Raw genomic sequence first — 25,721 nt, forward strand, 5'->3', positions numbered from 1 at the left:
TGTACTGTTATAAGTAATGTTTCAGCATTTCAATTCAGCTTTGAATAAGTAGACCAAAATAACATCTATCATACAGCAGCACCATGACAACTGCTGCGACTGGTCTTACCGGTATCCATGACAACTGCTGAGACTGGTCTTACCGGTATCCATGACAGTGACTATCAAAGAAAGTAGTACCCTCCCCTTGGTTGGGTTGAAACTGGATTTTATTAAAGACAATACAGGTAGCGATGGCCTAGTAGAGAGACAGCGGGTTCATAGTTCAAACTTCTAAAGCACCCGCCTCAACTACAGAGTCTCCGCAACTCCTCATTATCTGTTAAATGCATCTTTACACTGGACGATTCTTCACTCTCCTCCCCCCTCAGATTGGAGAAATGGAGATGGACAGTGGTGTTTTGTTAGAGCAATGAGAAGCACAAACATCGCTGCCTCGGTGTGTAACTAAAGCTAAGGCTTCTTCAAAATGGCGTCAATCACAAGTTAGCGAATAGCGATGACTCTGCTCTTTACACAAACAACCAAGGTTTAATAGTCGTAACACAGCCAACTCATTCAGTCTATACATGTAAAAGCGGAGAAATATACAGAGGGAAGAGAGACTTAAGCATGAAAACCTCTAGGAGAGAAACAAGGTTATTATTTAGAATAGGATGCACTGGGAGCACGTTGGGGTTATGGTGGAGAAACTCCACAACAGCACTGATCATAAAGTCAGCACTCATCTGGATAACCAAATCCTATTGAGAAAAATTGTTGTATTTAGGACACACTCTCAGGGAGCAACTTTGTTTCTCAATCAAACCCCCTCCCATCTATCCATCCCATCCCTCCAGCCCCTCCCATCTAGCCCTCCCTCCCTCCATCCCATCCCTCCATCCCATCCCATCCCATCAGCCCATCCCATCCCTCCAGCCCATCCCATCCCTCCAGCCCATCCCATCCCTCCAGCCCCTCCCATCCCTCCAGCCCCTCCCATCCCTCCAGCCCATCCCATCCCTCCAGCCCCTCCCATCTCTCCAGCCCCTCCCATCTCTCCAGCCCCTTCCATCTCTCCAGCCCCTCCCATCTCTCCAGCCCCTCCCATCCATCTATCCCTCTTTCTCTCTGAAAGTGTTTATATCAGCTTATTCACACAATACCAGAGGTAAGTAGAATTTTAGTGAAATAGAATAACCACCTGTTTCTGTTTCTATTTGATCTGTGCTTGTCGTCTTCCTTCTAGTTCACACCTCCATTACTCCCTCACTGCTTTAGTGAGGGGAAGCTGAGAACATTGTTGCTCCTGGGGATCGGAGGAGGCAGATTTGGTTTGGTTACCCATTTCATCCATAACACTGTGCATAATTGCTAAGCTGGTACTGTATTGTGGTGAGGTGACGTGCTAGTTTGTGTCAAGGTGCGATCAGCTAAATGTAGTAAAACAAATGACTCCACTAGGATTAACATAGTGAGGACAGACTGGGCTCATACCATAAGGGTTCTACACATCTTCTCCCCGTGTTGGGTAGCTAGGTGTGTGGGTCGCTTTTCATTCAGCTTGTCATGGTTAACATTTCAATAGCGTGGGGGTAAGAAAGGTCTCTTGGGGGGGCAGAAGGCACCTCCTCGGCCCCCGCCGAATGGAGGGCCAGGACGCTTGCCCCCGCGGAACATGGGTGGCTCTCGGTTTAGGTGCGGGTGGACAGGGGGGCCGCGAGGGTGGAGTAGAGGTCTCTGGGGGGTGGAGTTGATGGGGGGGGCGGGGGTTGGGGGAGGATAGGCGCAGGAGGGACGGCGAGGGACGGTGGGGATGGTTGGGGTTGGGGTGTCGGGGCTGGGCAGGCGGGCTAGCTGGAGGGTGCTGGAGCGGAGGAGCTTGGGGGCGAGGAAGCAGGGGGTCGCCTGAGGGAGAGGGAGGGGTGGAGGAGGAGGGGGGTGGAGGAGGGAGGTTGATGCCATCCTTGACACGGCCCAATAAGGGAGGCGGGGCACCGGGGGTGCCGGGGCGGTGGAGAGGGGGTGCGTGGCGGGGAGTGAAATGCTCTTTGACTGTGCCGGGACGAGGCATCTTAGGGGGCTCCCCTAACAGAGAGGACATGAGGGGAGTGGGACCACCTTTACCCCCCCTGGGTCCCCCTCCCATCCCCCCTCGGTCTCCTCCGTCTGGGCGGACCTGGGGAGGGAGGGGCAGTTGGCGGTCAATGGGGACTAGAACCCCGCCTACCATGACTGCCGAGGGGGGGAGGAAGTTGCGCGGGGGTGGAGGGAGCTGGGGCATGGGAGGGGGTGGAGGGCGTGGGATGGGTGGAGGAGGGGAGTTGAAGAAGGGAGGAGGGGGGTGATGGTGGAGGTGTGAGGGGAGGGGACCCTGGGGGTTCTCCCCATGGTAGGGGGGCATCTGAAACTGGGGTGGGGGGCCGTGCGGATGAGGGTGGGGAGGGTGATTAGAATGAGGATGAGGAGGAAGGTGGTGGTGTGAGGTCGGGGGAGGCATGGTGGGTGAAGTCATGTCGTCAGAGCCGCCCTGAGGGGAAGGTGAGGGGGGCTGGGTATCCAGGTACCCTTCCTCGTCGTACCACATTCCTCCGCCTGGCCTCCCCCCTTCTCCACCCCCGCGACGCAGCCCTTGTCCAATCACGCGGATACTTTCCACCGTCTGGATGCGCTCTCCGGTTGGCTGGCGGTTTGAGAAGCCCCCCAGTGATTGGAAAGGTGCTCCCTCTGTGCAAGGCGACACCAGCGTCTCAATACGGTGGTACTGCCCCCCCTCCCCGTCAGATGAGCCCCCACCATCCTCTCCTCTCCTCTTTCCCTTTTCATCCCTCGTTCCACTCATTCCTCCCTCCTCTGACCCGCTGCTGGTCTTGCGAGAACCTATGGACGCTCTCCTCTCTCCTTCAACTGATCTGTTGTTCCCGTGACTGTTCTGTCCATCCTTCTTCACCTTGCTGCTTCCCAGTGATGAAGAGCTAATCTTCCTCTTCGAATCTTCCTCCTTCAGCTTGGCGGCCTTCTTCCCCGCTCCGTAGCCTTGGAAACGAGAAGAGGAAGAGAGGAAGTCCACGTCGCTGCTGCTTCCTGTTGGGGTGATGACGGCGTCCCAAGGGTCACTGCGGTAGGCCGTGGGTGAAAGATCATGACCTATGGATGAGCCTAAGCTCTTGGGGTCACTGTTGAGGCCAAGGGGGTCGGAGGAGACACCCCCTGGTGTGTCCATGATTTCGTCCTGGGTGGGGGTGCCCCCGCTCTCATCCCTGACAGGGGTCCCGTCTACCCCGTCTCCCCCCAGCAGAGGGCTCCCATCCCCCAGGCCCAGACTGAACCCTGGGTTCCCCTGGAGGAAACGGTTGATCTTAGACTCTAGGCTGGGAGGAGAGACAGAGCGGCTAGGGAGGGAGGGAGGAGGAGGAGGAGGAGGAGGAGGGGAGGCCTCTCGGTTTTTCTCCCAATCCCTGGCTCCTCTGCTCCTCTCAGGTGTGTCTCGTTTGAGACTGTTGGTCAGGGGGGGTTTGGTGTTGCTAGGAGTGGTGGGTGTGGGGGGGCCCTTGGCTGCTGAGGAGTCTGGGGAGGCATGGGAGGAGGGGGCAGAGGAGGAGGAGCTACCAGACCTCAGCAGAGAGGACAGACCTGAGGAGAGAGAAGAGAAGATGGAGAGAAACAAAGATATGGGGAGAGAGAGAGAGAAAGGGGGTGGGTGGAGATAATTACACCAGCAGATACACAAGTTACTCAACATAAAAAGTGCCCCCCAAAACAATTCCAACAGAAGCCTTGCATTTCCCATCTCAAACTCTGTCTATAAATCTGCCTGTCTGGTTTACTATCTTATGTGTGTCTCACTCTGTGTTTGGGTCTTTGACAGGGCGTTGAGGATGCCTTCAGGGGTGACGTTCACTCTGGACAGGATGCTGGCCAGGGCTGGGCTAGGAGGGGTGGGGCCAACTGGGGTTTTGGAGGAAGATGATTGGCCAGAGGGGGTGGTGGGAGTTCCAGGGGAGGGGCGAGACACAGGGCTGGCTGCTGAGAGAGACAGAGACACACAGAGAGAAAACAATCTTATGCAAACATGTTATAACATTTCTGTACCAGTGTGTCACAGAATCCATATATTAACTCTGCTTATCTTGCCAAGTACAGACACACACCTGTGTTCTTCATGGCTGATGTGATACTGCTCAGTATGGAGCTGATCTTGCCCAGGTCTACATTGGCCAGGTTCATTCCCAGAGGAGCGGTCGGACCGCTAGGACCACTCACACCCGCGCTTGTAGGGGTGCTGGGGGTCACTGGCGTGGGGGTAGACGAGGCTGCCTTTTTGAGAGGGGATTCGGTGGAGGTTCGAATGAGTGTGACAGGGGCGGGTTTCGCTGCGGTCTTGGAGCTGGTCACCTTGGAAACGGTGGCTGATGACAACTGCTTCTCTGCTGATTGATACAAGGGGTTAGCGTGTTTATTTTGACAAGGGGTTAGCGTGTTTATTTTGACAAGGGGTTAGCGTGTTTATTTTGACAAGGGGTTAGCGTGTTTATTTTGACAAGGTTTAGTCTCATTGAGAATTCCCTACTGCCATCTCACCTGTGTTGGCTGTCTCCATGTCCTCCTCAGACAGATCCATGTCTTCCACATCTCTGTTGTCCCCCTCTCTCACAACCCCCATGTCCCTCTCGTCCATGGCACTCCCATCCAGGTCCGGGTCAAAGCCCAGCCTACCCCCTTGGTCTCCTCCCAGCCCCAGAAAGGGGGAGTCAGAGCCGGTGGGTGAGGGAGCGTCCTCAGAGGGGGAGGGGATGGGAGAGTCCTCGGGACCGGGAAGGGAGGACTTGAGGGCATCCAGTTTACGTTTGAGGTTGACCACGCGGTTGGCAAAGGTTTTGTAGGCCTTGAAAATTAGAACCATAGAATTAGATGTATAAGATTTTGATTAGATGATTTATTTGATAGATGATGATCAGATTGATTGCCTGAATGATTGGTTGATACTCACGCTGGCCACGATCTTAACTTCCTTGTATTGCATCTCATAGAAGACGTCTGCGTTTCCTAGAGCCTCCAGCAGAGGGGGCCCTACAGGCATCTGGTTCTCCAGGAAACTGACAAACTCCTGCAGCTTCTGACTGCCCTCTTCAAAGTCCTTGGCAAACTTGTTCCCTCCGGCCTTGTCTGGGGTAGAGATGGACGGAGGACAAGAGTAAAATAAGTCATTTAAACAAGAGTACACAGAAGCCAGTCGCACCAATATGTCGGAGATAACACCGCAAAGCGACAAGGAGTCGCTAGAGCGCGATGGGACAAGGATATCCCAGCCGGCCAAACCCTCCCCTAACCCAGACGACGCTGGGCCAATTGTGCACCGCCTCATGGGTCTCCCGGTCGCAGCCGGGCTACGACACGACCGGGATCGAACCCGGATCTGTAGTGATGCCTCTATCACTGATCAGTCTTAGACCGCCGCACCACTCAGGAGGGATACTCTGTACAATGTGCTTAATATTAGGAAAGTTGAGAAATAAATATAGGAGGCCTAGACTATAGAAAGATGGGATTCTCCACTTTTTATTAGAGGCCATCAAAACTCTGTTTTATCACGCAATTGAATAGCATAGCCTATAGAAATGTTGTGCAACATGGGCTTATAGAAACATGTACTTTATTCTATGCATCAACCAGCTATGAGCTGACTCTCACTACACAACAGGTGATCCTATTCCCCTCAAACTCTTAACGCCAGGGCTCTCATGAAGTGTTCCATTTGATTTTCCATTGCATTGAGTGATTTGAGGGTCAATAGAGCGCTGAGTACCAGGCCATTAGCACGTTTGGTAGGCTACTACTGACTATAGGGGACATCAGAGCGCAGTTTTGGAGACGCCTAGTTACTGTGATTCAACGGTCACGTGGAATTTGACTGCAGTCATGACAACTCTTGACTGCCGGTGTGGCGGTAATACGGTCACCTTAACAGCCCTAGGCAGGAACCCTGGCCTTAACCCTGTTTTGACCACTGACCTTTCAGTCTCTTGAGGGCCTCCGTGCTGCAGACGTCCACTCTGAGAGCTGTCAGCTGGGTCTCCCTCAGCTCCTCCTCCTCCACCACCCGTTTGAAGCCTGCCAGCTGCTCGATGAACGACTGGGGCTGGAGAGAGAGGGGGAAGGAAAGAAGGAGGGCGTGGGGAAGGAGGAAAATAGTATTATTGTGTGCAACTCCATCAAGGGCCAATCATCAGTTGAAACAATAAAGCATCATCCGCGCCACTGTTTGGGTAAAAAGCTGAGGGATAGGGCTGAAGAAAAGTAACCACTCAAATTCATAGACAGAGCTATGGATACAAGGACTGGCCATCCATGATATCAACATTATTGTTTTAACCATGTTTGGAGGCTTTATAGTGTTTGTTTACATTTGTTTACAAATATTGGAGTAAAACAAGCTTATATTTGGGGTTCTGATGGGGTGTGACAGTTGAACTAAGCTCATGAGGAATTTATAAAAGTTATATTCTTCAAGAATCAATGGGTACAAATCATTAATTTATCAAAACCACAAATGGATGTAGCAACTGCAGATTACCCCTTTAAAAAGGGTCAAAGCAATTTAGCAGAGGACAGAAAAAAATACACTTACTATGAAATCAGCCACAATCTTGGACTTCAGGGCAGCTTTGGGGTTGACTGGGGCTACAGGACAAAACCACAACACAACACACTGACCTGTTGACTCATACAGACCCAGAGGTTACAGAAATAGAGAGAGACGGAAAAAGGAACAGATGGTGAGGAGAGAAAGAAATAGGAGCATAGGAGACTGACCTGGCGGAGGAGGCATCTCTTTAGCCTTCTCTTTCTCCCTCTCTCTCTCCTTCTTGGCCAGGTTGGCTTTGAGCTGAGTGATGAGTTCCTCAGGATAGACGTTTCTCTCCTCCCAGATAGTGAAGATTCGCTCCACTGACTTACGCACCTTCGGGTCTCTGGCAAGACAACAGGTCAAAGGGCAAGAGGTTAGAAGGGCACAGATTCAGTCAGCAAGAGATTGGTGGTCAATGTCATCATACAAGGGCTCATCCTAACTTCCACCTAAATCAGATGTTTACTTAGTCTCCCCATTGACAATTAAAGCATGCCTCAAATGGAAGTTAGGATGTGCCTCACAATATTCATATAATCCAGAGCAGCTCACTCACTTGACCATTAGTGCAGCGTTGGGGAGCACCTCAGCGAAGGCTGAGCGGTAGACGATGGCGTTCTTTCTCTTGCAGTTCTGTATTACATCATTGGCTAGATAGAACAGATTCAGGCGGTGGTTGGTGTCCGCTGATGGAGAGAAGGAGGAGAGGAAGACAGGGAAGAAGAAGAATAGGTGGAGGAAGAAGAGAGTTAGTGGGTCCTCAGAAGCCTGATGTTTACCACATCAAAAACCTTGACCAGCCTGAGCGTAGACCACCCTAGTCCCATGGATGACCAGCCTAAACCTAGACCGCCCAGTGGATGACCAGCCTAAACCTAGACCGCCCAGTGGATGACCAGCCTAAACCTAGACCGCCCAGTGGATGACCAGCCTAAACCTAGACCGCCCAGTGGATGACCAGCCTAAACCTAGACCGCCCAGTGGATGACCAGCCTAAACCTAGACCGCCCAGTGGATGACCAGCCTAAACCTAGACCGCCCAGTGGATGACCAGCCTAAACCTAGACCGCCCAGTGGATGACCAGCCTAAACGTAGACCGCCCTGTGGATGACCAGCCTAAACCTAGACTGCCCTGTGGATGACCAGCCTAAACCTAGACTGCCCTGTGGATGACCAGCCTAAACCTAGACTGCCCTGTGGATGACCAGCCTAAACCTAGACTGCCCTGTGGATGACCAGCCTAAACCTAGACTGCCCTGTGGATGACCAGCCTAAACCTAGACTGCCCTGTGGATGACCAGCCTAAACGTAGACTGCCCTGTGGATGACCAGCCTAAACCTAGACTGCCCTGTGGAAGTCCTATTAGCTCATGCATGCATTTGCTAATCAATTCTGGAAATATAGCAAAACCAACCAGTGTTGATGGGAAACTTCACTGAAATGATAAACAATGCCGTGCTTTTACGAAGTGACAGTCAGAAAAGTGAATATCAGCTTGTCATGACATTATCTAATGCATAATTAACGCACAGACAAAACATCATTACTGCAGCGAACACTTTTTTCAACTGACAACTTCTCCAACTGAAGCCCTGTGTTACAGGCAAGGCTAAGACATGGAAAACAAATAGGCTTGTCATGCAGGTAAATGGAGTCCAACATAAATGAAGCCTGGTTGTTGGGGGAAAACACAGCTTGAACAGCAATATAAAGGCTCTAACGTCTCCCTCCCTGAATATATGAAGATCCAGTTGAACATGTTCAAAGATGCAGCATGCAACACGGTAGTCACAATGTCAATAATAATGTTCAGCACCGCCACCGATTCATTCATGACACATTGTTTTCAGCAGACAGCGTTGTCACACTGACACAAGACAACGTTCATGACATTCATGTAATTAAAAAAATGTAAATGACTCAAAGCTGGAGAACGCCATACATTCAAAAGCCTGCACACCCAGAGTTAAGGTATTTCAAAGTGACAGCTGATGGAGTAGGGAAAACAGACAAATCAAACACAGATCAGGTTCTGATGCAGACAAGACTAGAAACGATATGTACGAGTCCCACAATATCAATTAGGGTCATTGAAGCCAGTTGATAAACTGAAAGTGATATTAGCCTACGCCCTACAGCCTCAGCATCTTGTGCAGGACAGCTGTGATGACTAGTGTAAACCAACTAAGTAGGGTATATCTTAGTAAATGGTAACAAAATAAACAGATGCATTACCACTTTAACATAAAATAACAATACAGAAGCCTTTCATACATCTCAGTTGAGTCTAAGTGGGGAAAGGTTGTCAAGTCAAAAGGAGAGAGAAACGTCCCCCCTGACTCCCCATGGGAAGATGCATTCAGGGAGGACGAGTTGGAAAGTATTCAACCAGGGGAAGAAGAGACGAAGACTGAGCACAGAACAGTAAACAACCAGCTCTGCTGTCTACAGTACGCAAACCAAACAGCATGGGCTCCCGAGGGGCGCAGCAGTCTAAGGCACTGCATCTCAGTGCAAGAGGCGTCACTACAGTCCCTGGTTCGAATCCAGGCTGTATCACATCCGGCCGTGATTGGGAGTCCCAGTTTGGCCGGGGTAGGCAGTCATTGTCAATAAGAACATGTTAACTGACTTGCCTAGCACTGTGGATTAAATCGAGCCCCAAGATATCCAATGAATGTAACAATGAGTTCTAATTCATAAGTTCATTACATGAAACGGCTCTTCTTCGAAAAGATCCTGGAGTCAAAAAATAGAACTTGCTGAAGTCTAGGCCTAACTAAGTCTAGGCCTAACTAAGTCTAGGCCTAACTAAGTCTAGGCCTAACTAAGTCTAGGCCTAACTAAGTCTGAGTGGTGGGGGAGGGGAAACAGTTCAAAATATCAAATAAACAATCTCTTTCAATGACAACAGGGTCCCAGCTTCCTTCCCTGGACTAAGCTATATTGTAAAGATCCTTCCAAATCTTCAGTTGAGAATATTGCAGAATGATTATGGACTAGGACATGTGATTGGGTGTAAATGTGGGGCCTTGGATGGAACACCTGTTGCACACACAGGAGTGTGACTGAGCATCACTGTTCTACTACAGCCGACACCGTAGTCTAGGTGGACACAGACCAACGAACATAGACACACTCAGGGCCACGTCTGGGGGTTTAAAATGTCAACCTCCAAAGCCATAGTGATGGGGGGGATATTTATAGTTACATATCAGGATATTCTTTTTGATTATATTTCTTACCGTTTTGACAATGTGGCAATATTATTTTGGGCTAGTTGGCTGCACCTGCACCAAAACTCCAGTATTTTTCCATAGCTCGTTCTGAATTATTTTAAATAGGAAACCAATTGTTTTCAGCACTTATTTCCATGACTGATCAAAACGTTCTCCTGGTCCTCTAGTGCCTCTGCAGCGGACATATGGTGAGCAATATCTTTGGAACTTCAAATCGCAATAAAATCGCTGTATCAAAATCACAACACGAAAAGTATCGGCGCCAAAGTATTGCGATAATATGGTATTGTGAGGTGATTTGGCAATTTCCAACACTCGCAGTCTGCTTGGCCAGGCAGACTGCGATGCCACGTGAACCATCAGATAGCAATCATGGGCAACTGATGCATGTCAACTGGCATTACAACAGCATTAGGCTTAGCGTACCTCTAAGAGAGACAGCCCATTTGCAGAAATTGGTTCCTCCTGACCCAACACAGAACTCCCTGACCTAGTACAAGCCAGCCAGGACCAGATATTTTGGGTACCTAATTAGCACGCTTTAAGCCTTCCAAACCAAACCGCGATGAACTCAAGTTGTAGTGGTAAAATATGTACCACTACCTGCACCAGCTCAGGTACAGTAGGATTCATTTTGCAAGTGGAAAAAAGGTATGTGTTCAGAAACAGAACATCACACAGGCCCCTACTGCTGTAAACAATAAACACTTATATGTTTTCTCAATCTCATAGCAGAAACACGTGACCGAGATTAACCAACTGTTATTTCCAGTTGGTCATGCAACACATAATATTTCCTCTGGAATATTTGTTTGCATTGGGGGGAGACCCAATAACATAGTTAAAATGATTAACTATTATTTTAACATTTTTGACCATGCATATAGCGTATGCATGGTCCATATTATCAGGTATGCTATTAGCATTAAGCATTATCACCTGTAGCCCAACGGATGCAGCATAGTGGCTATAAATAAATAGGCTGAAGCATAGGGTTGCTTATCTGCATTTACCCTATTGGGCTAATCATTAGCTAGATCCCAAATGTAATCTTTTAACTAGTTCGCATCCTATTAGTGAAATGTATTTCTCAAAAAACGTGCATATATAGTGAATATAAAGTAGCCCTGCCTACCGGTTAGGGTAACTTGGGGTATTCCGCTACCCGGGGTAACGCAAACCCCCTGCCTCTACTTCTCACCGAAACCACTTCATGCCCCCCCCCCCCCACTTTCCCTGGTTGCCACTGCTCTTCCTCAACTAAAAATGGCATCTGTTTCAGCACTATTTTTTTTGTCACCCCCCAAAAACAAGCGAGGTAGGGTGGTGTTTCACCCCAAGGTACCTTACAATGGACTGTGTTACATTTAGCCCCACTCTCCCCTGTACACTCACAGCAAATTACTGTGATAATGTGCTTAACCATGATGCTGCTAAAAACCTCTGTGGTGCAGTTCGCACATATTCAGGAGTTAAGAAATAAATAAAGTAGGAATGGAAAGCTGACAACACCCTCTTTTTAACAAAGGCCATTAAAACTGCTTTTCCCTGCGATTGCAAGAATTGTTGTGCATCCATTTGTCAGAATGCAGGTTTCCCTCCCTATAGCACTCATAACATGAATTAATCTCAAGAGTGAAATAGATAGAAATAGATTCTACTATGCGGTTATCTGATGTGTCTAGTCATTACATTTTGTTTGCAGGGGAAAAATAAATGTTGACTGGACTGTTCTAGCATTAAAGTGTGCCTCAACAGAAATATTTATGTTTCATATTTTTGGGTCGTGGCGGCAATGATCTTGCCGCGGCGCAGCGCCACAGTTAAATGAGTGCAGTGGAAACACTGCATTGCAACACAACCCTAGGAACGGAACCGTTAACACGGCCATCCAACATTCCGTGAAAATTAAAACATTTGAATTGAAAGTTTCACCTGGACAACGAAGCCTACAACTCACCAACTTTATCTTTGGTTGACTGAGTTCAAAAGATAGTTTGAATGTTTGAGGACATCATACATAAAGCACAGCACCATAGACGACAGATATACATGTGGTTGAGCCAATGACAGGGACAGAGAGAGATGGGAACACATGCAACCATGCAAATGTTTAGTCTACTGCAGTGCAATTCATTTTTAATTAACAAAAACTGCTCAGGGAAATGAAAGCATTGAAAACCAGTTAAACCTTTATAGCTGGAGGCAAGGAAAGTGGACAACATCCGTTTCCATAAACAACAAAACACTGGCATATCTATTTCCATGACATATCACACCACGCAATTCATAAAATAACCCCTCAAAAACACAATGAATGACAGTCAAAGTTTAGGTCTAGGCCTACTCTAGCTAGCTAAGAATTTAACCCCAGTGTTTGACAAATATAGATAGCTATGCCAAACACTGGAGTTAAGATCTTAGCTAGGCCTACCCAGGGGCATTGTGAGGGCACTAGCCACTCCTGAAATATGATTGGCCACCCTTAGTGTCCCGCCATTCTCATTGGGTCAGAGCGCTGTCAATCTGGCTCAGATTGGAGTTAGGACTGTGGGTTTGTTCTGGCGGAAAGGCTGTTTGATTGGCTGGCTGGCTTTTTTGGGACGACAGAGAGCCCAGCATGACTTCTCTCAGTTGAGTTGATGAAAGCAGTGCAGAGATGGAAAATTGCTAGGTAACTGCTGTTTGACTTGACAGCAAACCAAACTAGTTTCCCCAGTGTATAGAAAGTGTAGCTCTAGAATATGGCATGTGTTTGTTCTAGAATGTTATGCATGTCCCTTATTGACTGAGGTGAATGAAGCTACAGCAGCCAAAGTGATAATGGCTGGAGTTATTTTTGCCATTCCCCAAATAGCATTTTAGAGCTTTTAAATTGTATAGAATAACCTAACCAGGTAAAACACCAGACCTTATGACAGTGATTAATCAGTTGTAAAAAGGTTTTTCAGTTTTTCTAATCAGGTCAGAAAACTCCTGGCCCTGGGGAGGATGAAAACCCTGTCAGACTGCAGCAACCTTGTACTTGTTCATATGAATTACGTTTTAAAAACACAGACGGAGACCACTATGATTGGACAGTAGAACTCCGGGCTGAGGTTGCTTTATACAGGTTTGTATCATGTAGACCTATGCAACTATAGATGGTAATAAAAAACAAACTTATGTAATCACTATTGTGTTGACTACTTATTTCCAGTTAATCACTTTGGATTGAAAAAGTCTAGGTAGCCTAGCCAGCCCAAGTATGAATACAAATCCAACTTGATCACATGTTCTCCTAATGCAAACAAATGGGCCATAAATACATAACGTTACAGCTTAGTTTACCCTGGCCAGGGGGATAGGGCGCATTGTAGGCTGTGTGTTGTTAGTAGCCTACAGATTATCAGACTGAGAAATCGTCTCGTTTTCTTCACATACAGCATACCAGATCGCTAATGTTTAGGTGTAGGATGCTGCAACATCCATTTTAAGAGTTTTTGCTTGTGTCTGTCGGGGCTGATGTGCTATCACATTTACTAAATAAATAGACCTATGCATGAAAGTGCTGAGCGCTTTGCGCCTTGTGCCCGGCCTGTCATCTCCCTAATCTGATTGGTCAAGACACATACAGAATGCAGTGATCCGAAGTGCAGGACAGCAACTGTGTGTGAGTTGACGAATCATGAGGAAAATATGCCCCCCCCCCCCCCCCCCCCCAAAAAAAAAAAGAACACGTACTTTGTTCCTCTCTTGAATGCTTTTGTCGATACTAACCTAGCTAGCCACCCGTTTGCCGGCGGGTCTGACACAGTTATGCAATACGTCGTATTTTAAGCCAATTTAACGCGTTTTGTTATACAATTTGCTAATTTCCCATGGCCACACGACTGGTGTTGCCCCCCTCTTTGCCACCCAGTTAAAACAACCATACAATCGACCCTGGGCCTAACCCAGATTTCTTCCTAAAGGCCGGTTTTTCAGCCCACTTACTTACCCAGCAACATGTATCACCTGTGCTCTGTCAACACTACCCCCATTTTAACTCTAGTTCAAACACATTTGATAGTTTGGCTAGATAGCTAGCTAATTACCTGGCTCCTCTATCCTCTGCAGTTCTGCAAAAACATAGCGCGTGCACAAAACAGGCGCAATGTCGAACCATATGTGCAGACAGGTCAGGTTCGAGCAAACTAAATTGATCACACGTCGCTAGCTAACGTTAATATACATAACGATATGTTGAACTGCAGCTATTGGTAGGCATTAACTACTTTACTATAACTAGTTAGTTACATTAACTTGCAAGGCAGCTAACTATAAGGACACATCTTATTTTAGCTATGCATGAATTTTATGGCGTCAACATTTTTCGTTAACACATGAGCAACATAATTGATTAGCTAAAGTGTGTATAGTAGCAGGGAAGTTAGCTAACGAATGACAAGCTAACGTTAGCTACTCACATTTCTTGAGCCACTTCATCCAGTACCGAACGATAAGGCTGTGATACTTTTTATTTTCAATGCACCAGGTCGACAGTCCCTGTATAGACTCCATAGTGTTGGATACTCCTTGGAATCTGCGGTCCAGGGTGGCCTCCAAAGCGCCGCGGCCACCATGGCCGCTAACAGCTCCAGAACCCGCCGCCATTTTTCCAGTCCTCTCTGGTACTGCAGACACGGACATCGCAATGAGTCATGAAGGTAGCAAAAGTGTGACAGACAGGCGAGAGGAGACACGCCTACAGATCTAGGGTCAGATTCTGAAAACTGACCTAATAACAGTTGGAAGGGCAGGAAACTCCAACAGTCTGACCAATATTTACAACCCGAAAGGGGCCTGCCTGTATGTTTAAAGTTGGTTGCATCCAATCGCAAGCATTATAAAATGTCACCTCTCACTGTGTTACAAATCCAATGCAGCAGCTGAAAATAATTTTAAAAAGTGCACAAATGTATAAAGCTTTCATTTTTCCATTACAAAGTGTATTGTCCTGCATGTGTTTATTGGCAACATATACAGGATCAAACATTCAGGGAAGACACTTTATCCAAAACAAACATCTAAAGAAAATAAAACCATTTTGGGTCAGTCAATACTTGACTAAATGTGGTCATTCCACAATTGTAGCAATTTTCTTTAAAAATACAATAAAAGGCCAAAAACATAACACAAACCATTGTCAAATGTACGATCTCATACGTATCAAAGTCTTTAGTTACTTCTACATTGATAGGTTGGTTTTTGTTTATTAGAAACAGGGCTTTTGCTTGGGAATAGTACATTGCGGCAATATTTCAGAACTGTATTTGGACCACAGCTGGGCTTACTCAGGAACTGTAGTCAGGTAGAGAAGCCAATAGCAAGCTATAGAACACTCACACAGTGGAGAGATGTCAGACATAGTATTAAACACTGACACACAGCCTGAATGACACCCTAACTGCTAGAAAGATGGTCTCACAGTTATCAACTCTTCCACAAAATGTGATTGCAGAACAGTGTACACCTCGCTCAATAATATCTATTCACACACCATATATCCCTCCTAATCTACGACCTCGCCCTCATCCATTCACTAAACAGCACTTCCTTTCATTCACTCACTCCCAATCAGTCTCCCTCCCTGTCTCAAGTCAAGTCACCACACAATAACAGGCAGGCAGTCAGCCATACAAGGCTGGGTTGGGGGTTGTGAATGTATCTGTAAGAGGGGTAGAATCACCCCTGACCTTTGCATGTCTCTGGTGCACGAGGTAACAATGCGCTTCACCACTGATCCAGGATCAGATAACTCCCAACCCTAACCATTATGAGGATGAACAACTATCGGACCCTGGGTCAGTGGTAAGGGATCCTCCTCAGCTCTAGTGATGCTCTCCCTTCAGTCATCAGTGCTCTCCAGCACACTCTGGCTCAGAGCCAGGTCCCAGTAGTGTTCTGTCCCATGCTTCTTAAAGTGTTCTCTAGCCATGTTCTCTGTAGGACACTGCTTAAACTTCATCTCCCCGTAGTTACGCTCCTTAGCCGTGCCCTGGGAGGAGGAGGAGAGGGGACAGATGGAGGCAGGAGAGAAAACAGCAGGGGAAGAAAGAGAAAGACAAGATTAGATCAGTCTATACTGTGTTACCAATCAATCCATTTTAAAGAAGCCAGTTGTCCAAGATGAACATGATTATTATATGAAGCATGCATTACACTCCTGGAGCGTTAGTGAAATAAGATGTCATGGTTAACCACTCACCTCCCAGACCAGGCTGCATCTGTTGTTCTTCTTGGTCTCATCGTCTGCATCTGGATCTGACAGACAAGAAAGGAAAAGGATTCAGAACCAAAACAACTACAGTGAAATATTATGTAATATAAACAATAATAAAAGGCGTGGATCATCAATTAGATTCAGCTATGGGCCCATGTTTTCTTAAGCAGATGGTCAGGGGGGCAGAACATAATTACAAATCATTTGCAAATTGACCTCAAGAAGCCCATTCAGATATAACATTTGACTACAACAATCATTTTCAAACCATGCTTACATTTGTATACGATCACAGTGGCAAGAAAAAGTATGTGAACCCTTTGGAATTACCTGGATTTCTGCACAAATTGATCAAATTTAATCTGATCTTCATCTAAATCACAACCATAGACAAAACAGTGTACTTAAACTAATAACAAATTGTATTTTTCTTGTCTATATTGAATACATAATTTAAACATTCACAGTGTAGGTTGGAAAAAGTATGTGAACTCCTAGGCTAATGACTTCTCCAAAAGCTAATTGGAGTCAGGTGTCAGCTAACCTGGATTCCAATCAATGAGATGAGAGATGTTGGTTAGAGCTGCCCTGCCCTATAAAAAAAACTCACAAAATTTGAGTTGGCTATTCACAAGAAGCATTGCCCGATGTTAACCATGCCTCGAACAATGAAGAATTGTTGACTTGCATAAAGCTGGAAAGGTTCACAAAAGTATCTTTAAAAGCCTTGATGTTCATCAGACCACAGTAAGACAAATTGTCTATAAATGTAGAAAGTTCAGCACTGTTGCTACTCTCACTAAGAGTAGCCGTCCTGCAAAGATGACTGCAAGAGCACAGTGCAGAATGCTCAATGAGGTTAAGAAGAATCCTAGAGTGTCAGCTAAAGCCTTAAAGAAATCTCTGTAACATGCTAACATCTCTGTTGACGAGTCTACGATACGTAAAATACAAAACAAGAATGATGTTCATGGGAGGACACCACGGAAGAAGCCACTGCTGTCCAAAAAAAACATTGCTGCACGTCTGAAGTTCGCAAAAGAGCATCTGGATGTTTCACAGCGCTACTGGCAAAATATTCTGTGGAGAGATGAAACTACAGTTGATTTGTTTGGAAGGAAGGAACACACAACACTATGTGTGGAGAAAAAAAGGCACAGCACACCAACATCAAAACCTCATCCCAACTGTAAAGTATGGTGGAGGGAGCATCATGGTTTGGGGCTGCTTTGCTGGCTGCTTCAGGGCCTGGACAGCTTGCTATCACCGAGGGAAAAATGAATTCCCAAGTTTATAAAGACATTTTGAAGGAGAATGTTAGGCTATCTGTCCTCCAATTGAAGCTCAACAGAATTTGGGTGATGCAACAGGACAATGATCCAAAACACAGAAGTAAATCAACAACAGAATGGCTTCAACAGAAGAAAATACGCCTTCTGGAGCCCAGTCAATGTTCTGACCTCAACCCAATTGAGATGCTGTGGCATGACCTCAAGAGAGCAGTTCACACCAGACATCCAAAGAATATTGCCGAACTGAAACAGTTTTGTAAAGAGGGAGGGTCCAAAATTCCTCCTGACCGTTGTGCAGGTCTGAGCCGCAACTACAGAAAACATTTGGTTGAGGTTATTGCTTCCAAACTTGGGTCAACCAGTTATTAAATCCAAAGGTTCACATATTTTTCCCACCCTGCACTGTGAATGTTTACACGGTGTGTTCAATAAAGACATGAAAACTTATAATTGTTTGTGTGTTATTAGTTTAAGCAGACTGTGTCTATTGTTATGACCTAGATGAAGATCAGATTAAGTTTTATGACCAATTTATGCAGAAATCCAGGTATTTCCAAAGGGTTCACATACTTTGCCACTGTATACATCTCGTATGTTAGAAATACGTGAACAGATTTCCAAAAATTACAATCACTTGGCATTGATTTGTTGCTGTTTTTAGTATTTTATGAGCCAGTCAGTTGTGTTGTGACAAGGTTGATGGTGGTATACAGAAGATAGCCCTATTTGGTAAAAGACCAAGTCCATGTCATGAAAATAACAGCTCAAATAAGCAAAGAGAAAACGACAGTACATCATTACTTTAAGACATGAAGGTCAGTCAATACAGAAATTAAGAACATTGAAAGTTTCTTCAAGTGCAGTCGCAAAAACCATCAAGCGCTGTGATGAAACTGGCTCTCATGAGGACCGCCACAGGAAAGGAAGACCCAGAGTTACCTCTGCTGCAGAGGATAAGTTTATTAGAGTTACCAGTCTCAGAAATTGCAGCCCAAATAAATGCTTCACAGAGTTCAAGTAACAGACACATCTCAACATCAACTGTTCAGAGGAGACTGTGTGAATCAGGCATTCATGGTCACATTGCTGCAAAGAAACCACTACAAACCCATAACAAGAAGAGACTTGCTTGGGTCATGAAAGATGAGCAATGGATTTTTTTTTTTTACCTTTATTTAACTAGGCAAGTTAGTTAAGAACAAATTCTTATTTTCAATGACGGCCTAGGAACAGTGGGTTAACTGCCTGTTCAGGGGCAGAACGACAGATTTGTACCTTGTCAGCGCGGGGATTTGAACTTGCAAGCTTTCGGTTACTAGTCCAACTCTCTAACCACTAGGCTATGGACATTAAACCATGTCGTTTTGGTCTGGAGTCCAAATTTGAGTTTTTTGGTTCCAACCGCCGTGTCTTCGAGACGCAGAGTAGGTGAACGGATGATCTCCGCATGCGTGGTTCCCACCTTGATGCATGGAGGTCGTGGTGTGATGGTGCTTTGCTGGTGACACTGTCAGTGATTTATTTAGAATTCAAGGCACAGCATGGCTACCACCTAATTCTACAGCCATACGTCATCCCATCTGGTTTGGGCTTAGTGGGACTATCATTTGTTTTTCAACAGGACAATGACCCAAAACACACCTCCAGGCTATGTAAGGGTAATTTGACCAAGGAGAGTGATGAGTGCTGCATCAAAGGGGTGTGTCACTTGAGTGGGTTGAGTCACTGATGTGATCTTCCTGTCTGGGTTGGCGCCCCCCCCTTGAGTTGTGCCGTGGTGGAGATCTTTGTGGGCTATACTCGGCCTTGTCTCAGGATGGTAAGTTGGTGGTTGAAGATATCCCTCTTGTGGTGTGGGGGCTGTGCTTTGGCAAAGTGGGTGGGGTTATATCCTTCCTGTTTGGCCCTGTCCGGGGGTGTCCTCGGATGGGGCCACAGTGTCTCCTGACCCCTCCTGTCTCAGCCTCCAGTAGTTTATGTGTCGGGGGGCTAGGGTCAGTCTGTTATATCTGGAGTACCTCTCCTGTCTTATCCGGTGTCCTGTGTGAAATTAAGTATGCTCTCTCTAATTCTCTTTCGGAGGACCTGAGCCCTAGGACCATGCCTCAGGACTAGCTGGCATGAGGACTCCTTGCTGTCCCCAGTCCACCTGGCCGTGCTGCTGCTCCAGTTTCAACTGTTCAGCACCTGAAGTGCTGACTTGTTGCACCCTCGACAACTACTGTGATTATTATTATTCGACCATGCTGGTCATTAATGAACACTTGAACATCTTGGCCATGTTCTGTTATAATCTCCACCCGGCACAGCCAGAAGAGGACTGGCCACCCCTCATTGCCAGGTTTCTTCCTAGGGAGTTTTTCCTAGCCACCGTGCTTCTACACTTGCATTGCTTGCTGTTTGGGGTTTTAGGCTGGGTTTCTGTACAGCACTTTGATGTATCAGCTGTTATAAGAAGGGCTATATAAATACATTTGATTTGATCAAATGACCTGGCCTCCAATCACGCGACCTCAACCCAATTGAGATGGTTTGGGATGAGTTGGACAGCAGAGTGAAGGAAAAGCAGGCAACAAGTGCTCAGTGGAAACTCCTTCAAGACTTTTAGAAAAGCATACCTCATGAAGTTGGTTGAGAGAATGCCAAGAGTGCCCAAAGCTGTCATTAAGACAAAGGGTGGCTACTTTGAAGAATCTAAGACTTCAAATATATTTTGATTTGTTTAACACTTTTTTGGTTACTACATTATTCCATATGTGTTATTTCATAGTCGTGATGTCTTCACTATTATTCTACAATGTAGAAAATAATACAAATAAAAGACAAACCCTTGAATGAGGAGGTGCCCAACATATTGACTGGTACTGTATATATAAATTACATTCTCACCATCTCTCTTGGAGTTGTGTTCTTCCCATTTGATTCTGCTCAACATGAGCCTCTTGAACTTCTTCTGGGCTTTGGGACCTGAGAAAACAGTACATGCATGCTCAGTCATGTAGTTAACTCTGGGGTAAAGAAGAACCCATTTACAGCAACAAGTCATAAGAAATGTTATGAGATTATCATGAGTAATTCATGGTAATTAAAGGCAACTTGAATGGTTCAGACTCAGTGCAAGTAGACCCCATTTAAAGAGACTAATATGGTCCCTCTCCTCTCACCCCCTCCCCTCTCTCACCTCCCTCCACCACCACCATGTTGACGTCTCGGTGTAGCACCACGGTGCCAGTCAGGTACAGCTGGTTGGCGTTAGCTTCCACCTTAAACTTCTTAGCCGGGTTGTGGAGGTTACGGATCCTAAGGGAAAGCGAGGGGGTGAGCGAGCAAGTACAAATGAGTAGGAAAGGCACACGGACACATTAAGCCATAAATAGTTACATGTGCACAGAGACTTACCTAAACACTATAACATGCACACAAAACCTTACGCTATCCAGAGACAAACCCTAGCTCACCTATAGACTGAGATGTGAACTCCAAGACTCAGGTCCTCTTTCAGCTTCTTCACCTTCTTCTCTTTTCTCTGCTCGGTTGTGAGCTTCCGGGCTGCATTTGCCTCCTCATGGGCCCTGAGGACAAACACACAGACAGCTGGTTATGTAGTGAGAGATGTCATATGGTGGGAGAGGACAGAAATGGTGAGTCAGGAAGTGGGTGAAATTGGAGCAGTCATAGATGGGAGGCAGAAAAGAGGGGGGAGAGAGAGCGAGGAGAAATGGGTTAATAGATGAGGGAGGGGTAAGAGAAAAGAGGGGAATGTGTAGTGGTTTGACTTACTTCTGTCTCTTGGCCATCTGTGCTCTGACGTGGGCCTCTACCTTAGTGGGATCCTGTACTGCCTCTGTACCCAGCACTCTCATCAGGTTAGAGATGCGCACTGACGAGACAAACACACTCAAGGTCAGAGATGCACTGAAACGGGGAGGAGAGGAACACAGGCCTCAAATAGGACTACCACTCAGTAAAACTTCAAATTGAAAAGAAAAGCAGCATTACTTCAACAGCCCTGGTCTCTATCCTACCTTTAGGTTCTGGGGGGGGCATGAGCCCCAGTCGGACCTTCTCCTGAAGCTCTTTCTGTCCCTCCCTGCGAGTCTGTCTCCTCAGCTTCTTCTGTTCCTTCTTAGTCAGGTACACTCCCAGAGTCACTCCTGGCTTGTCTGTGTCCACTGGAGAGAGGAGACCAACACTTAGAGCTGCCTTCTCAAACTGAACAGTAATCTATTCCTCTCGGTCAGGTTGTCAACAAGGCGGCATGGCGCATCGTTCAGAAACAGACATCTCTTTTCCATAAAATATGTTTGAATTTTCAAACTAGTTTATCTGGAAAGGCAGATAAAGGGTTTCTATCAAAAACCAATCCCTTTGTCATGTGAAAACAGAATCCTAGTCATTACTACACACGCTTAATTAGGTCACTTTTGTTTTGAGCCGACTTCGCCGTGGGCTTGAACAGGTCCCCTGGGTCACACCTGGGCGGCAGCCCCGTTCCAAATAGAACACAGTCAACTTTCAGCCCATGCAAAACACACCTACACAGGCAGCCGGGTGAGATGAATCTAACCCACTGACTAATATCCAGGAGCCCTTATTGGGAGCTTGACATAAAAGTAACATCAAAGAAGGGATGTGTGTGGTTACCTGGGGGGCTGATCTGAGCAGGGTGCTCCACCAGGTTTGTGACTCCAAACAACTCCATCGCCACAAAATTGGTCTCTGTGGATCTGAGAGAGAAGAGATGTGATCAGCACAACAAGAAATCTGGAAAACGGTGGAGGACTTATGACAATTCTTCAAAAGGTATACAACTTGGATATAGATGTTAGGATGACTATATTGAGCTAGTAAAGTGGGGATTAAATGTGTAAAGCCTCACAGGTCAATGTTGGAGGGGAGGATGTACGAGTCCCACCACTCAATGATGGGTACCTGCCCGTCCCCCAGCATCTTCTTGGGGGCAAAGAGGGCCAGCTTGGTGGAGGCCTGGATCCCAGTTTTCTTGGCTGCCTGGGCGATCTCTGTCTGCAGCTTCTCCAACTGGGCCTGGACAGGAGACAGAGGTGGGTTTGGTTGTTTAATTTCCATTTTGAAGTTAATGTTACACTCTACAAATAGTTGTTCCTCTCTGTGTATTGATCAATTGTTGTGAAACGCTTTCAAAATAATAAAAGGCTATGGTGAGAGGTGAAAGGTGACGGGTCAGGGATCAGATTTGGTACCTTAGTTCTGATCCTCTGGGCGATCTTCTCAAAGCGTCCCTGCTCATGGAACTTGAAGCCCTTCTTGGCTCGCTGGGCGGGTGCTATGTTAACACGCCCGTCAAAGTAGATAGTGGACTCCAGGTCCTCGCCAGGCTTCTCCTTCAACTGCTGTCGGAACTGCTCCCTCTTCACCGCACGGATATTAGCTGTGGATGGAGAGGAGATGAATGAACACAGTCAGATATTAGCTGTGGATGGAGAGGAGATGAATCAACACAGTCAGAGATTAGCTGTGGATGGAGAGGAGATGAATCAACACAGTCAGAGATTAGCTGTGGATGGAGAGATGAATGAACACAGTCAGATATTAGCTGTGGATGGAGAGGAGATAAGGAGATGAATCAACACAGTCAGAGATTAGCTATGGATGGAGAGGAAATGAATGAACACAGTCAGATATTAGCTGTGGATGGAGAGGAGATTAATGAATAGTCAGACAGGTGACTGAAGATCGGGGAATAGAGCATGCTGATTGTGACAGTAGAGGAGAGTGTTGTACCTTTGAGGGTGGGCATGCGGTGTGTTAGCTCCACCTCGTTGCCGCTGGCATCCACGGTCCGACCCATATCATCAAGAATCAGAGGGGCCGGCTTGTTTGACTCACGGGCCTCCGCCACCTTCCTACACCCAACACACACACAAAATCAGATGACATATGTGTTAAGCATCCCTGTAGTATGACATGTATTTGTGGAAGTGTCTAAAGTTGGGTCTGTGGTGTATGCTATACTCACGGTGGTGCTATCCCCATGGCGTGTAGGTTGGCCAGCGCCACCAGGTTATGAGGTCCTCCAGTGTTCCCAATGGCTCCCAGTATACCAGGCTTCATGGCTAACTGCGACTGGATGCGGGCCTGCAGCTCTGCAGCCTTCCTAGCCTTCTCGATGGCATCGTTCATGAAAGTAGCTGCCTGGGAGGGAGCGATGGACTGGGCCGAGCCCGAGGAGGGGGCAGAGGGAGCGGGGAGAAGATGAGAGGCGAAGGGGGGGTCTGGCTGGGGAGTGGGCAGGGGCAGCCTCTGGAGGGGGACAGGAGATTGTGATGAGACAGTAACAACACAAGTACACAATATCTGTCAGACATCTGCACTTTTCATTTATAAGGAGGGGAAAAGACAGCCAATCCTTCAAGAGAGGGAGAGAGTGGAGGAAGATTAGTCTCACCTGCTGGGAAGACACTGGGACGAAGCTCAGCTGTTTCTTCCTCTCCTCTATCTGTCTGGTGGCAGCCTCCATCATCTGTTTGATCTGAGGAAAGAGAAAGAGGGAATGAACACATTGATTCATTTCACAAGGATCGTGACACGTCTGTATGTGAAGCAGGATCTTGGTACATGTGTGTTTCATATGGGAAACAGTGTGTATGTGAGTCTCTGTGTGTGTGTGTGGCTACCTGTATCTTAGTGAGCATGACAGGGCTCTCAGTAGGGGGTGCAGGTACGACCTCTGGTTCCTCCACCTCCTCGAAGCGGGGGACACGTTTCCTCTTCACCGGCACACCATCTCCTGCCTCGGGGACATCCCGCCTCGCACCCACCTCCACCTCATCACCAAACACATCCTGGGGGAACATCAGTAGGTGGCAATGGCCTGAGGCTTAGCCAGAGGCACAGCCAAGCAATCTAACCAATGCAATGAGTAATTTAAACAACCTCCTGGGGAATATCCACTCACTGTTTCCTGCTCCCAGGGGAGATATTTATGACACTAACATAATAAAGATTAATCCTTGAGACAATAACTTTCTGTAGATAAACAAGTTACTGAGTTGAAATCTCTGATAATGGTAGAAACTCACCTAGCCTATCATTTACACCGATTCAAACCCTTCTGATATCTGTGCCATCTCCATGGTCTAAACATGTAGGTAGCTACTGGCTACAGGTTAATGTGTTCCATCTCCATGGTCTAAACACGTAGGTAGCTACATGTGGTGTGTGGTCTACCTTCAGGTCTCTCTTGCGGTTCCTCTCCCCAGCACCCTTGTTCCCACGGGAATTGCGGCTCTCCTCCAGGGCCTCAAATAGTCTCTCCACGAACCCACCGGCAGACTCATCCAGGAATGGACGCAGCTGGTCTAATGGGTCAAAGGTTAGGAGTCAAGGGTCAAATACAACATTTAAAGACTGCTGAACAGTTATCTATTTGAGTCAGACCCACAAAAACAAACAGACGTTCTGGAAAAATAGGCTAACAAAACAGATAGACAGCGTACAACACAGCTTTTCTGCCATAATTTCAGTGTAACATGTCACACCAACTGCCCTCATAATCCCCCTCTCGCACACCTGTGGTCTTCCTCTTGTCCAGGCCCTTGCCTACACAGTGCAGGGCCGCAGTAACGACAGTAGGCTCAGAGAACCCCAGCACCTTCTTCACGGTCCGTTCCACCCAGGGCCGTAGCTCCTCCACCTCCCGTTTAGGAAGAGACATCGTCTAAAACACAATGGTAGTCGGTAAACAAACAAACAGAAACATACAAACTTCTTAGCTAGCCAAGTAGCTAACGTTAACCTTAGTGGCATGGATAGGTGATCAGCAAAGTTGACAAACAGACCAGTGTCACCTGTATCTGCCCAGCGAACGTTAAGTTAGCTACTAAAAGTTATGATTAGTTTGCTTGCCAAGTTAACAAACATTTGCTGTTTTTGTTTCCCTTGCCTATTCACATTTCACCTGTCAACACAGATTTTTGCCAGTGTTGGCTAACTAGTTAGGGCTCAACTACTAGCTAACTTGCTAGCTGTCTCAACTACTAGCTAGCATTGAACTCTTGTAGCTAGCTAGCAAGCTACAACTGTCTGATTCCCCCGTGCGGTGAGATCAACTTACCAACCAGACGATTTCGTCCTTACCAGGTAAATATATCCTCTTATATCAATTATATTCTAAAACATTAATATTAAAAGATTGAAATACATAATAAATCCAAGCCGCTGTGAACAAACTTTCTGTTAGCGCGGCGTTCACACGACGTTCTGAATTCAGAACCCGGAAGCGGAAACACGTGAGGTATCTTCTTCTACTGTTAGTACTTGTTCGTTGTTGACGCCTATCGTAAATCAATCATAAAA

General features: G+C 46.7%; 2 protein-coding genes across 5 annotated transcripts; both read right to left on the reverse strand.

The window, feature by feature from the left end:
- Positions 1-1,031: 1,031 nt before the first annotated feature.
- Positions 1,032-14,805, reverse strand: rprd2b (regulation of nuclear pre-mRNA domain containing 2b). Of its 4 annotated transcripts, XR_005040494.1 has the most exons (11): positions 14,297-14,805; positions 7,164-7,293; positions 6,793-6,950; positions 6,608-6,660; positions 5,992-6,118; positions 4,970-5,145; positions 4,561-4,864; positions 4,131-4,409; positions 3,826-4,005; positions 1,477-3,612; positions 1,032-1,288 (listed from the first exon to the last, which is right to left on the reverse strand). XR_005040494.1 is itself a non-coding variant. In XM_021589157.2 (10 exons), exons 1-10 carry the CDS (start codon positions 14,517-14,519, stop codon positions 1,553-1,555), a joined length of 3,687 nt encoding a protein of 1,228 aa, XP_021444832.2. In that variant the 5' UTR covers positions 14,520-14,805; the 3' UTR covers positions 1,033-1,552. The 4 variants fall into 4 exon arrangements, 3 of the variants coding, with proteins under 3 accessions (XP_021444832.2, XP_021444839.2, XP_021444823.2); XM_021589157.2 differs by having other exon boundaries at positions 1,033-3,612; positions 4,131-4,406; XM_021589164.2 differs by having other exon boundaries at positions 1,033-3,612; positions 3,826-4,002.
- Positions 14,806-14,819: 14 nt separating this feature from the next.
- Positions 14,820-25,655, reverse strand: LOC110508575 (U4/U6 small nuclear ribonucleoprotein Prp3). Its single transcript, XM_021589177.2, has 17 exons — positions 25,480-25,655; positions 24,936-25,083; positions 24,594-24,724; positions 24,041-24,208; positions 23,812-23,895; positions 23,383-23,666; positions 23,148-23,269; positions 22,607-22,794; positions 22,264-22,430; positions 22,029-22,111; positions 21,410-21,556; positions 21,165-21,264; positions 20,843-20,956; positions 20,566-20,684; positions 20,274-20,351; positions 16,078-16,133; positions 14,820-15,867 (listed from the first exon to the last, which is right to left on the reverse strand). Exons 2-17 carry the CDS (start codon positions 25,078-25,080, stop codon positions 15,718-15,720), a joined length of 2,136 nt encoding a protein of 711 aa, XP_021444852.1. The 5' UTR covers positions 25,081-25,083; positions 25,480-25,655; the 3' UTR covers positions 14,820-15,717.
- Positions 25,656-25,721: the final 66 nt, after the last annotated feature.

This window comes from Oncorhynchus mykiss, chromosome 3, assembly GCF_013265735.2.
Source record: "Oncorhynchus mykiss isolate Arlee chromosome 3, USDA_OmykA_1.1, whole genome shotgun sequence".
NCBI classification, from domain to species: Eukaryota; Metazoa; Chordata; class Actinopteri; order Salmoniformes; family Salmonidae; genus Oncorhynchus; species Oncorhynchus mykiss.